Raw genomic sequence first — 14,914 nt, 5'->3', positions numbered from 1 at the left:
GCTCTGGACTCAGGCACATGAGGCCCAGAGGAGGACAGGGTGAGGAACACTGATAAAGGGGAAGGAGGTTAAAGGCATGGGTCTCCAGAGTGAAAACCCATTGTATCCAACACAATAAATGAATAAAGAGCCACATCAAATTTAATCATGTGAAATTTCAGAATATCAGGGATAAAGAAAAGATCCTAAAAGTTTCCAGAGAGGAAAAAAGAAATAGATCATACAAAGGATCAGGAATAAGAATAACGCTGCACTTTTAAGAAAAATTTGAAAACTAAAAGGCAATAATACTGTTAAAAATTTGCTAGAAATGTAAAAAAGTTTTATTAAAAAAAATTTTTTTACACTTTGTAAAAAGTTTATATTCAGTCAAACTATCAGCTAAGTAAGCATAAGGGTAGCAAAAAGGCATTTGAGGCACACACAGTCTCCTATAACTGCTTTCTCAGGAAGCCAATGGGCAACATGTGTCACTAGAGGAGGCAGTAAACCCAGAAAGAGGAAGAATGGGAATCGGGAAGCAGGAGAGAGGAAAGGGAATTCCCAGGATCACAGCAGAGGAAGTGCTGGGACCACAGCCGTGCGGAAGCCTGAGAAAGTCACCAACCCAGACTGGAGCAGGAGGTCAAGGCTCTGAGGGTGTTTGCATGTGGGTAATATCTCCGAGAAAATGCTAGAATGTATAACTTATCTAACAGGTTTGATCTGGGGGAAAACAGCTTAGAGAGGCATGTTACAGAGCTCCCATGAAGTTTGGGAAGACAGAGTATTCTCAACACTAAGCAAATGAAAAGAAAAGGTAGTCATTAACTCCAGGAAAAACAGGAAATTGAAAGAGAATGCAACTATAATCACAGTGTTCTACCTAACTTAGCAGTGAACTTTATTTCAACAATGAAACAAAGAATATGAATTAAAAATTGAGATGTAGTTTTATGGAGAAATGAGGCAAAGAAAAGGGGTGTAAATAATTTAAATCTTCATCTATCATTATGGGAAGACAACAGGTAATGTCAAAAATTGATGAGTTGACAGACAGCAAGATAGACGTTTTGTTTACAAATAAAGTTGCAGAAGCAATACCTGCCATAGTTTACTATTATTACCTCTGGGAGCACAACAAGGCTGGAGGAAAGGGTGGAGGGAGGACAAGGAATTATTGTTTCTTGTGATAAGCTTTTTAGCATCATTTGATGTCTTAAATACTTTCTTGTAATATTTGCATTAAAATTAAAATATTATTTTCAAAAGAGAAACATATTCCTTACAGTAGCTCAAAGGTTGATTTTATAATAAAGCACTGAGTTCTATTAATTTGTCTTCCTTCCTTACCTACTCCAGTTCTTTGGGCCTCTAACAGGCCACAGATGGATTCTTGGGAGCCACAAGTTTGTGTGTTTGTATTCATTTCACTTGTAATTAAAAATGTATGAGTCTCTTCTGGATCATCGGAGTAGCTGTCATTTTGGTGCCACCATGTATTTCTGTCATTTTGGTGCCTTCGTATCATATGCATATAAAATCAAGTTAGTTCCAAGTAGCACCATTTTAATTATTGCAGGAAAATGAGAAAAAGCAGTAAAAGGTGCATTAGTATCAAAGGAAGTCCAATGGAAATTATGGCAGGTCATATGAATGAGACTAATGTAACAATTTGAATGGACCAGGTGTGATGAAATTGAGTCATTTCACAAAGCACATTTTAGGACAGTGCCATGAACTCAAAAGGACAGACAGTCAGTACCATACTCATGTTATAAGTAGCAATTTGGATTCAGTAAAATATTATCTGTCACATAAAAGTAATGTTAATTTGAATTGTATTTATTGGTTTTGTAGGGTTTACTAAATAATATTTTTAAAAATTTGTATGGCATGATAACTAAAGCATCAAAAGTTTATAACTATTTTTATATTAGTACATATTGGTACAAATAATAATATAATAACAGTCCAGTCAAGGTGAGTTCTTTTTTTTCTTTAAATTAATTTCAACATTGTTATTTCACTGAAGGAATCTGTATGTTACTTGAGTTTGAGAATGGCTGACTTCCTGTTTGTGTTTGAGAAGCGCTGACTTCTTGTTTGTGTTTACTGAGAGGTCTGACTGGTTCAGTTGCTACACTCCAGTATGAGTCTCACTACTTGTCCCTCACCAAGAGCTCATTAACTTGGAAGTACTTTTTCTCTCACCCATTTTAATTCACCAACCTTACTATCAAATGATGCAATAAACATCTTTATTGTCTTCATCACTGGAATTTCTTTATCCTGACCTCTACTTGTTGGGTACACTCATCTATACACAACTTATGCCTCCTCTGAACTCAGAGAAAGGGGTGGGAAGAAGTTTGGAGGCGGAATATTTTAGTTTCCCCTTGCTACTAAAACAATTCACCGCAAATGTAGCGGCCTGAAAACAACACAAATTTATGATTTTACAGTTCTAGAAGTCAGAAATCCAAAATGAGTTTCACTGGGCTAAAATCAAGGTGTCTGCAGAATTGCATTCCTCCTGGAGGATCTTAAGAAGAATCCGTTTCCTTGCCTTTCCCAGCTTCTAGAAACTTCCTACATTCCTTGGCTTGTGGCCCCACATCACTCTGACCTCTTTCGTGGTCATCAACTCTCCTCTTCTGATTCTGACCCTCCTGCTTTCCTCTTTCATTTATAAGAACCCTTGGGATTACATTGGGCCTGCCCAGATAATTCTGGATAGTCCCCTCATCTTGAGATCCCTGACTTAAACACACTGGCAAAGTCTCTTCTACCATGTAAAGTCACATAGTCACCAGCTCCTGGGATTAGGGTATGGGAATCTTTCAGGTGGCAGTATTCTGCCTGCCACAAGGGGCTGTCACAATGCCCACCCTGTCCCAAGGCAGTAGACACTGAGGGAGGAATCTGCTCTGCAAAGTATGGGAGCACATTCTCCAAAAATAGAAAGAAAAGGGGAATGGATGTAGGTTAAGAGAAAGAGGCAGTTTATGGTGAAGGAGGAGGAGGTGCTTTTTCTAAGGAGGATTAAGGAGCAAGTTGAAAGCTTGAAAACGGTAGAAAAGATGTGGAAAAGCTGGATGGGTGGAAATCCTCAAACTAAGAAAGAAAAAGCAGACTGACTCCCCCAGGGTTTACCTGAGATGTGGACACAGTCCCCTGAGATGGGGACGCAATTCCCTGAGTAGGATGTGGGATCGAAGTCCCGCTGATTACCACCGACGTGAAGATGACACGAAACCCACTGCCTACATAGCCATCTAAATTTTTATTTCAAATTTTACAAACAAATCAAACAACGACATAAGAATTAAAGTAGTTCTACGACCTCCTTTTTGTTATGTCATTGTTTTTCCTTTCCCGTGATTCCTATAAGAAACCTAACACCAATTAGGTTAGCATAAGAAGGGGAAAAAAGCAGATGAGCCACAAACTACACTGGAAATGAACCAAGAAAGAAGAAAAACCCATCTCTGCCCAAAAGAAGAACAATGATGAAAAACTGTGCTGGCAAAGGGGCTATGAACTGAGAGTTTAAATTTTTAAAAGGACAAAACATGAGGAGTCTGATAAGATCCACCAGCTGCTTCTCCCTTCTCAGATGTTTGCCCAGGAGACAGCTTCTGAAGCTAGGCAGTATTTCTCTCTCATGCGTCATACGACGTTCCTCTCCCTGCCACACCCCCTCCCTGCTCTCCTGCAGCCTGTGTGTGTGTGTGTGTGTGTGTGTGTGGTCTCTCTCCCTTGTAAGAACACAACTGCGGGCCTGTCTCCTCCTGTTGCTGCTGCTCTCACTAGCTTTCTGCCGCCTCTGGCCTCTCCTTTCTCTTTCTGCTTAGCTCCTTGCCTTCTGGTAAGTGTGACACACACTCCCCCAAGCCCTGTGAGAAGCTATTGGGTGCGGTTTGTGGTATTCAAAACTTGTAACTTTGAGATTTCCAGTGAACCGTTGAAGAACTTCCCATTGTTTTATTTATAATTAAATGCGTTGCCCAGGAAGGGACCTGTGTGATGACCTCCTGGGATGGCCAGCACACAGGAAAATTCTCTCTCAGAGGAGAAAAAAGGCAGGCAATAAAGTTTGTAGAAGATAAAATTTAGAAATAATTTCTTGTGAGAAAATCGATTAATATAAGACTATTTAAAAGTAACAGAGTTCTTTGACTTTGTTTTTTTCCTCTTGTTGATTTCTCTCGAGGCTACTTTTAGGAATTGAGTTGTTCTGTGGTTTACAATGACTCAGTTATTCTATTTTAAAGCAAATGTGGAAGATGAGTTTAAAGGATACCATGGAATTAACAGAAAAAAACATCAATGAGTATGGCCTCTGATGAATGAAGAATAAATCAAATACAAATAAAACACTGGCATTTAGACTAACAACACTAAAACTCCTCTGGTCAGTCAATTTAAATTCATTGCTTTGAAGTTTGGTTAACTTTAGATTTTATTTCATCCTAAGATGCCTCCTTAACACTTTAAAACCCACATATGGATTTAACCAGTAAATGTTTATGGTTTCAATTTGCACTAAAACGTATTCTCTTCCTTTGATTTTTAAAGATGAAGTGCTAAATGCCAGGGCTCCTTTTAGAAGAGCTTAAAATAACTTCTGGCTGGACAGCAGGTGCCATGTGTCTTTCTCTGAGTTCAGTGGAGGCATAAGTTATATATAGATGAATGAGCCCAACAAGTAGGGTCGTGATAAAGAAATTCCAGTGATGAAGAAAGAGAAGTTGTTTACTGATTCATTTGATGATAAAGTTGGTGAGTTAAAATGAGTGAGAAAAAAAGTACTTCCTTAGAAGTTAATGTGTACTTGCTGAGCGCCATGAGTGGCAATGTCTACATGTTGAATTTTCTGTTCATGTTGGCGTTCAAGCAGTTGACATCAGCTGGCCTGAGGCCGGGGGGAGGAAGCTGTGCCGTACATAGAACAGTGTGTTTTTGTTTTCGCTTTCATGCCACCACAACAGCAAAACCTGTGTGTTAAGAGGACCCCGTCATATTTTTATGCTGCTAATTAGCAGCAGCATCATTAGATATCACTTACAAATAAAATGTACCATAACTTACAGGCATAAACCAAATCTCTTGCAACCCTAGACATGATAATAATAGCCACAAACCTTGGAACCCTTGACTCAGCTCGTGCCTCACCCCCTATTTCCAAAGAGCCCACAGTATATCTGGGCTATTTCCCTCGTTCATCTGCTCCCTGTTCATTAAACATTGCTATTTATTGAAAACTAAGTTATCCTAGAGCTTCTTGACTGAGAAGAGAAAGCTGTAATATGTTTTTTTCTAAAGAAAGTAAGTTTTTATATTGGAACAAAAAATATGTTATTTCAGTTCAAGGAGTTATGATTATGAGCACCACTATGTTTTTACACTAGTTTGTGTACTAACTTATACTTTCCCTCATTTTCTGTCTTTTTCCAAAAATGATGCTAGTTTGAACCTCAAGAATAGTGTTTCCTCATTGATAATTACAGTTACTTATCTGGGAAAAGGAAAATACCAGAAAAGCAAGAAAGTATCTCCTATAGCCAGTATAATAATTCATTTATATCAGCATATTCATATTAATCAAATCTTTATTTATAGATTAAAATAGAGTTTAGGAATGTTATTGTTATGAATGATTTTAGTAAAGCCAATGGTTCTTGCATTAAATGTTTTAACTTTGAAAACAAAATATTTAAAATTTAAACATTTTAAATGTATACATCCATCTACTTCCAATGATTGTAAATCGACACACAATTATATAAGAGAATGGTAACACAAATTGGCCATTCTAACCAAAATGACAAACACGTCCATAAAAAACAAATCTTGAATTACTGTGTTCATGTCAATAATAGGAGATACTACTGGAATTTAAAGACCAAACCCAAAAATATGCTAACAGTATGACTTGATTTGGAAAAATGGCGTTCCATGGTTCTTACTTAATTGCAATTTTGATGGTTTGTGGAAGTACATTCGCTCTCTGTGAGCAACTGTAACTGGAAGGTATCCATGTGGAGATCTCTTTACCATTTACGTGTAACTGGGTTAACTACGTAAACCTCACTGTGCTTCCCACTAGATTCCTCTCCCAGTATGGAGACTCATCACTCTATGCAGCTCTCGAGGGAACCCCAGTCGACACCTCCGGGCGACAATTCATCATTACCCAGTCAAAATGGCCTGGAGAAGCAAGATAATCAGGATTCCTCCACCTCACTCCAAGCACCAGAGGAGGAGGCAGATGTGCAGCGCCAACAAGGAGCTCATGATATCTCTGAAGAGTTGAATCAACAACTAGAAGACATCATCAACACCTACGGGTCTGCTGCTGGCCCAGCAGGGAAAGAGGGTCCCACCAAGGTCAAGGGGCAGCCTGAGAACCCAGAACCACCTGACAACGAGGATGCGGATGTTGAGGAGGCCACTGAAGAGACAGAGAGAGAACCCCTGGCTTCTGGAGAGCCACCCACAGCCAAAGAGCCTGTCAGTAATAAAGAGCAAAAATTGGAAAAGAAAATCCTAAAAGGATTAGGCAAGTAGTTATGTTCTAATGTATGACTTTTCTTTGAATTATTCCTAAAAGGGAAACTTCCTCCAACCTTTACTAGAAGCCACATGTCATATTTATATCACTATAATAGCTTCCTTCAGGATCTTCCTACATCTTCTCTTACTGTTCTTGTCCCCAGACACACCCCCTTGACAGAGCTAAAGTGGACTTGCAGCATGTTACACACCTACCCTCTGTCCTCAGTGGTTTCCCATAGCTCTTAGGACAAAGACCAGAATTCTTCACATGGTCTTCCAGGCCCTAAGCATCTCTCCAGCTTTATCTCCCATCACTTTATCCCACAACATCCCCTTCCTGAACGCTCTGCCCCTGTCACCACCACTGCCTAATTGCTAGACATTCTGACCTTCTCTTTCAGATCTTTGAACATCATCCTCCATCCTTCACAGGGCCTGGGTCTATCCTTTTTTCTCTACTTAGAAATTCCTGCCCATTCCCGTGTTCAGCCCTTCCAGCACTTAACTCATCATTCAGCTCACAGCTCAAATGGCATCTTTTTAGCTCACCCCTAGATATAGTCTTCCTGTTTTCTGTTTCTATTGCACCATGCATCTTTCCTTCCTAGCATTTATCAGTATTTGACAGTGTGCATTTACTTCTGTGATTATTTGGTTCATGCATGTTTTCCCCACCAGCTCTTTTATCTCCAGAGCAGGGACTGTGTGTATTTGGACATCACTGGATGCCTGGTGTCCAGGAAGGTGGATGGCAGAGGCTAGATGTTCGATAAATATTGGTTGTTAGGATGAATGAATGAGTGGATGAAGGAAACTGGAACTGTTTAAAGCAAAGCTAGTGGAATCTGGATTTAAACAACATATAAATATAGGGATGGTTCTGTATATAGAATGATTATCTATTAGATCACTTAGTAGTACGTTCTATTGCTATGTAAAGTATTTTTTATTTAACAAAACTTGAGAAATCTATCAATTACAGAATGTCAAAAATTGCAGAAAATATTTTTACTCTGGTTAGTTCCTTGGCTCAGCAACATATTCATTAATGCGTAGTCTTTTCAGGCACTGTGCTAGGCACACAAAGATAAATAAGTTGTCAGGGCCCTTGGTTAAGGAGCTCTAGGTATGGAGAGAGAAACAGACATGCAAACTAGTTGTTACACAGGATAAGTGCTGGAACAGGCACTGGAAACTGTCGGGAGAACACGTAGGATTGTAACATCAAACATGGCTGTGACAGAGTTAATTTTTTAGCTACACGTGAAAGCATGTTACTGCCCATGTAAGTCCCCCGTCTGCCTTCCCTGGTGAATTTCACTGAAAGACTCACTACAAATGCCACCTCCTATGTGATACGTTCTCCAAGGTGCCCAGGGAGAGTAAGTATCACCTTCCTTAGCTCTCCATTATATTTTCTGCAGTAATTGTTTATTTATATATCTGCCTCCCAAGCTGGATGAAGAGTCTATCAAGGACAGGGACCACGTCTCACTCATTTCTGGAAAACAGTGTGGCAGAGTGAAGGATCATAGGCACTGGAGTCAGAACTGGGTTCAGACTCCAGTAACAGGCTATTTGTAAATCCAGAAGTATGTCTGTGCTGACATAGGACATCACTATGATGCTTAAAACCCATTGCTGGCAATGCTTTCAAGAAGGGCTGAAAGGCACATTCAAATAGCATATTTGACCCATCCAGTGTAAAGATTAAAATAACCTAGCTAATACCAAGTTCCAAATCGCAAGATTAGAATCATTCCAGTGTTCTGGAACTCTGGGAAAGAGAATGAAGTTGCCCTGTGTTACAGAGCTATTTTTCCATTTCTGTCAAACACATCTCAGAAATATCCCCTTGCATTCGTCATTGTTAAACTTTGCATAAGACAATACAAAACCACATGGCAGAGGTGAGTGATTTCAAGTGTACCTAACCAGGAAAGTTGTTTTGCTTGTCACTCTAGAACTGCTTCTGAACAGGCATTTGTGTGTATCGTATTGAGGGCATGGATACGAAGAAAGCAGAGGTAGACTTCAAGATGACCAAGTCTGAGTTCTACTCTATCTTCCCTGAGTTATCTCAAATATTATTTCTGTATTAACCTTACTATTACCAATAACCAAAAAAATGTTAGAGAAAGGAAAACTTCCACAGCTCTAGTTCTGCCACTATCTACAGGTTGCCAAATTTCAGTTGAATGTGTTTGATCAGAACCAATGTTTGTGCATCAGAAGGCCCAGGTGGGTCCACTCTAATTACATGTGTGTAAGCTGTTAGCCCTTCCATGCCATTCTCTGAATTCCATCACCATATTCTTCTAACCACTGTACTATTTCAGCTGCTTTATGAATTAAAACTTTTTTGGGTGGGGGTAAGGAAGATTGGCCCTGAGCTAACATCGGTTGCCAGTCTTCCTCTATTTTGTACGTGGGATGCTGCCACAGCATGGCTTGATTCGTGGTGTGTAGGTCTGTGCTCAGGATCTGAACCTGTGAACCCCAGACAACCAAGGCAGAGTGTGCAAACTTAACCACTACACCACCAGGCCAGGCCCAAAACAACATTTTTAGTCTAATCTAAATATGACAATATTATTTCAGTTGTCTGCAGTGACTTTAGCAGGCTTCTTGGCTCTTTATCAATTAGATGGCACTGTACCATGGTCTAGACCAATGATTTTCAGACTTTATGCATTAGAATCAAATAGACAATTTGACAAAAATGCTGTTCCTGAACACAGAGATTCAGAATTGCTATGTCTAGAGTGGGGCCAAGTCATTCTGGGTAATTTTGACACAAATAGATTGTGGAAGCAACAGTTCCAGTGCTTCAGAAAGAGCTTCCTCTATGCTTTTGGAGAAAATATAAAGTACCAGCTGTAGTCTTCCTTTAGGACCTCTATGGACCTGTGTAGAATTTTAGTAAGTCATTCAACCTGTACCTGAAGATACATCCTTAGACTTTGTTTACATACTTGATCAAAGATGAGTCTTTAATTGTTTGTACATTTACACGATAATAGTTGCTTTACTGGTATTTTTGAGATGCTGAAATATTCTGACCCTCTAACCCAAAAGTTTCCAAAGTATATACTTTGGGCGTTTGGGATTTCAGACAATGTTAGAGTTTCCTCACTACCAAAATTCTCTGACCTTTAATATACAACAATGAAAATCTCCAATAGTGATGGGCATAGTTTATAACATTTCCAAAACTTATTGGACCAAAAATCTCTTTCTTTCACTTCTTTGAATATTTGGGAAATGTCTCTACAACCCAGGCACTCAAGGCCTGTGTTTCCTTTAGAGGCTACACATCCTCCCACAATCAACACATTATACATCAGAGCACATTGGGGGAAAGAGTCACTTTCTCCTTTGCATCTGAACTGAAGGAAACAAAAACAGGTTCTGTGTTAGACGGCACCACGACACGTTCTGTTGACATTGCTTCCCATTCCATCTTCCAGGCTCACAAGTGTCTTATTAATCACTTCTCTGACAACATTCTCTGGGCTTCCCAAGCACCACATAGTCATAAGCACAAAACAATGATAAAATGTAATATACCTTCTGAGTTTTAGATTGAGAACTGATTGAAAAGCCTGGAGAAAAATGAAGCCTATCCACAGGTCCATTCTGAGCTCAGAATCCATCTGGTCAATCCACTAATTTTATAGACAGGGAAATTGAAGCCTAGAGAGTTTAAGAGTTTGCAGAAAGGGTTACTCAACAAGTTAATGTGATTGTAAAATTAGTTATAAAGGAAGCAAGGGGCAGACCTGAAGTCACTAATATTACAGGACTGAAGGTATATAAAAACAATCAACCCATTGTTGAGGAGTGTTTGCTATAGCTCAGTTAAGGGGTTTCACCTTTCCAGTTACAGGTGAGTTTCAGTTCTGCCTCTGAGGGCCACCTTGAGTAGGACATTGGTCTTCTGAAGTGTCTTCAGCCATTTACTTAATGTGACTCAGAATGGTCACTTTCCCAGATAGTCTGCTTCATCCATTTTAGCCTGTTTGCCTAGTTTCATCCTGAGAGGGAAATAGTCTGTTGCTTTGATACGAGTGTTAAATTTTCTGGAAGAGATGGCGAGAGACCAGAAGAATTCAGGGGAAAGAGGAATCAGCAGAGGCTGAAAGGTTCATGAGCAGATTGCTAGGGAAGCTAGAACTTAGGCCAGATCCTGAAAGGAGAGGAGGGTTGAGAGAAGGAGGTGAGGGGACAGAAAAATGTCTTGAGCAAAATGATTAGTACTCGATTCTGACCAGAGTCAGGAATGGATGCATTAACAACCTCCTACTCTTCCTGATGTTTTTCTTTTTCATTATAAGATTTTGCTTTATTTTGTTTTCCCTGGAATAATCTCTTCATTATTAGACTCCAAGATCTTCTTGTTAAGAAAGTTTTCTGTATAGTTATAGCCCAGAAATTTCTAGTAATTTAAACACATCATCAACTGACCTAATAAGAAGTCCAGATCCACCCCGAACAGAGTCAGAGGCCAAAGTTCCAAATACACATAGCAAGGCCACTAAAACACGAGAGAAATAAAATGTCAGCCAATTGGAAAACAATACAACTAGAAAATATGGGGCAGATAGTATTTTCAAAACTGATGGAACCAATAAAACCAAGAGAAACAAACAAAAACCACAACCATGAGAGGGGACAGTGAGGGGTCAGAGACTCTTTACAAATTCAAAAAGCAGACCAAAACATTTTAGGAAGACAAATATACCATCCAAACAATGTTAATTTTGTTGTCGTTGTTATCTAAATCAAGCTAAAAGTGATTAAAGCTGTTTCAGTCATGGAATCATCAAATCTCAAGGGCTGAACTCAGAATCCATTTAATCAAGCTACTAATTTCATAGACAGGGAAATTGAAACCCAGAGGTTTTAAATGTCCGTAAAAGCAGTGACTGAACTAGTTGATGGCAGGGTCACTTCTAGAACCCAGGTTCAGGGTGAATTTAACTCTGCTCTCCTTCCTATCCTCTAGGTACATGCATCTTATTTCCCTTAAAAGATGCTCAGGAACTATTTGTATCACACTTATTATTTTTAAACTATTAAAAAAGAAAACAAAATTCACACTGAAATATGAATCTGGGTCTAATGCTTGAAACAGAACATCCACAATCTTTTCCTGCTGTAAGCTTCTGCCAGAACACACGGAGATCACGAAGGGAGAAGAGAGAGGCAGGTGTGTATCCGCGACCAAATTTTAGCCCCAAAGTTCTAAAAGGTAATTTTGGAAGAAAAAAAGCATAGTTTGGAACGCTCATTAAATCTGCATATTTTTTCACCAAACTTATTATAAAGTTATCGCTAAGCTAAAAGTTTAAGAAAAATCGTAGTCCACATTTCTGTGGCTAATTTCATTGTTTTCACTTAAGGTTTTTAATTTCTTTGACGTAAAAATAATTCCTTTATAGTCGACACCCCCGCAGTCGACAACTATGCGGTGGCTGCAGCCGCGCATCACAGGGTTGCTCTCGCTGCACAGGTGGTTCCACGTTCGTGTAGAGGCCAAACCGAGCATCTGGCCAAGCGGCGCCCTGTGCCCACCACATGCCTCCCCAGCTTTAACGGGACTTCAGTTCTGTCCCTTGCTTTATGACTAATCTCACAACCACATTGCTTTAGAACGACACATTAGGAAGAAGGTAGGTCATCCTCTCCCAATAAAACGTCCCTCAACGAAGTCGATTTTTCCTCTTGTGTCTGACACTGTCGCCAAATGGCCCCATTCCCGTGGAATTGTAATTACAGCCTTTCTTAGATGATGAGCAAGGCTCTTCGTCCATTCCCTTCCTCCAGTAAGCCCACACAGCGCTGTAGCCCAGCAAAGTCAATGGAAGCGTAAAAACTAAGCTCTCTGATGACACAAATCTACGGCTTCCACACCTGCCTTTCTCCAACTTCTTGGGTTTTTTGTTGAAAGGGGAACTCATTTTTGAAGGATAGATTGATGCACCTGAATGTTAATCTACACAAAATAACAGAATATGGGAGTAGAAGGAGACCTCAGTGAGAGTGACAGATTTTTAAAAACCCTCTTCTCACAGTTAACAAAAAGGAGAGAAGATACTTCATGTAGAGAAAAGAGACCACCGGCCTCCCTCCGGGGTTCCGCCCCCGAGAGCCGAGAAGGACGCGGCGCGCAGCACAGGGCGCGGGCGGGCGCTGTCTCCAGGACGGGCTCCGTTTGATTTACACGACGGCATGTGCACCAGTCGGCTGTGTCTTGTTCCGTTATTACCAACATCCACTGCGCACTTGCCATGGGCCAAGCTCTGTGCTGGGTCCTGACCCAAATCTGATCAGCAGTACATCTCTTGTCTTTAAATTATTGTCTTTAATAGATGACCCTCTGGCTCAGGACGGCGGTCTTCATGTGGCACCTTCCACAGACGCTGCACAAGGGTGACCGGGGCGCGTCCATCCCTGCTGCTGGAGAAAGAGCTGCAGCACAGGCCCGGGGGGCGGGGCAGCCCTGAGGCTCAGTCTCCAGGCCGCGTGCTGGGCCACTTGGAGAGCTGGAGGGGGACGGCTGGCCCCACCTTCTCCCCTGTCTTGGGCCATGTCTCTAATCTGAACTGACTCCCTGGGCAAAGATAGACACCACCAGCTATTAGGAATGAGGTCATTTTTTTCAAAAAAGTTTCGTTTGATTTCTCTAGATTTCCTCGGCATGGGAGTGGAGGGACTTAGTGGTTTCGGGCAAGCAGATAGACTTTGGAGTCAAGCCTGCCTCTGACAGTGCTAACTATGTAACTTGGGGCTTTTCTGGGCCTTAGATTCCTAATCTATAAAACTAACCAGTTGTCTGGATGTTCTTTTAAGTTCCTTCTAGACCTAAAATTCTTTGATGCCATTAGAGTCACCAAATTTGGCAAATAAAAATACAGGAAAGCAAAGGAAATTTGAATTTCGGATAAATAATGCATCATGTTTTAGTATAGTCGTGTGCCGCATAACGATGTTTTGGTCAATGACAGACAGCACGTACGATAGTGGTCCCATAAGATTAGTACCATGCAGCCTAGGTGTGTGGTAGGCTGTACTGCTGAGGTTTGTGTAAGTGCACGCAGTGATATTCCCTCAATGGCAAAATCATCTAACCATGAGTTTCTTGGAAGGCTTCCTGGTCGTTAAGCGAGGCATGACTGTCCAAGTATGTCCTATGGCCTGTATTCCATGGCAACTTTAATTCCGTGATATATCTACCTCTCCAGGATGAAAGCAAATATTCCAGCAAAGAGACAATGACTGTTGGGATAAAGGTTGTCAGAATTGTTAATATTCTTAAGCAAATTTATATCAGGAAACATGGGCTTCACTGTGTGACTTGACCTCCCTACTCTGATTAGACAGAGAGGTCGTCACAGATAGGTGAGCAGTAACGCAGGAATAGGAGAAAGGAGGGCCCTGGAGGCCAGACTGGCCACAGAGACACAAAGAGGCCTGTCGCAAAGGCACTGCGCGTCTGGGTTCCATCTTCCCTCCACACTGACTTTAGTCTCTGCTTGTGGGAAATATGATCAGTTATTCCCACCCAAATCTCATGGAACAGGCTCATACACAGAAGTGAATTATTCCCCCCCCCCCCAAAAAGAGGAAAGAGCTACTAAAAGAAAAAAAACAGACAAACAAAAAGATGGACAGACTGTCAAGCTTCTCTGCTTTGTGCTGGAATTCTGGCAACTCCATGTGTCATATTTTCAAAATATTCACAATTATTTTGAATATTTAGACTATGGAGGGAAGTAACAAGAATGGATTCTTGGGATGAAAATTTGGGGACTACTGTCACAGCAGACATTTGTTGAGAATCTGGCATGAGCCCAACACTGTACCACACATTTTCCCAGACTTCTCAGCCAATCCTCACTTCCTCTGTAAGAGAAGTGTCATCTTTTCTCAGAGGAGAGGAAAATTATATCTGAGGCTCTGAGAGGTTAAGTGGCTTGGCTAAAGTTAGATGGTAATTAGCAAGTAGACAATTTGAGATTCCAGCCCGTATAATCTGACTTCAAGTTCAACACTTACTTTCAAAAATATCTTTATGATTTTTGTTTTCTTTTAAGGCAAAGAAGCCAACCTACTAATGCAAAATCTGAACAAGTTGCAAACCCCTGAAGAAAAGCTTGATTTTTTATTCAAGAAGTATGCTGAACTGGTAAGATCCTTGATTAGCTATTTTTTTTAATTTTTATTTTTTGAGGAAGATTAGCCCTGAGGTAACATCTGTAGCCATCTTCCTCTACTTTATGTGTGGGACCTTGCCACAGCATGGCTTGACAAGTGGTGCGTAGGTCCACACCAGCGTAACCCCAGCTGCCAAAGCAGAACGTGCAAACTT

General features: G+C 40.6%; 1 protein-coding gene across 1 annotated transcript in view; it reads left to right on the top strand.

Moving 5' to 3' along the window:
- The first annotated feature begins 3,680 nt into the window (after positions 1-3,680).
- Positions 3,681-14,914, top strand: part of TXLNB (taxilin beta) — a 44,329-nt gene continuing 33,095 nt past the window's right edge. The window contains exons 1-3 of the mRNA XM_014866475.3: positions 3,681-3,850; positions 6,092-6,544; positions 14,640-14,731. Of these exons, the coding sequence (XP_014721961.3) occupies positions 6,106-6,544; positions 14,640-14,731 (531 nt within the window). The 5' untranslated portion in view covers positions 3,681-3,850; positions 6,092-6,105. The remainder of the gene's footprint in view (positions 3,851-6,091; positions 6,545-14,639; positions 14,732-14,914) is intronic.

The sequence above is a fragment of the Equus asinus genome, chromosome 1, assembly GCF_041296235.1.
Source record: "Equus asinus isolate D_3611 breed Donkey chromosome 1, EquAss-T2T_v2, whole genome shotgun sequence".
NCBI classification, from domain to species: domain Eukaryota; kingdom Metazoa; phylum Chordata; class Mammalia; order Perissodactyla; family Equidae; genus Equus; species Equus asinus.
The sequence above is the reverse complement of the archived record's forward strand: the minus strand, read 5'-3'. Positions and strand labels throughout refer to the sequence as shown.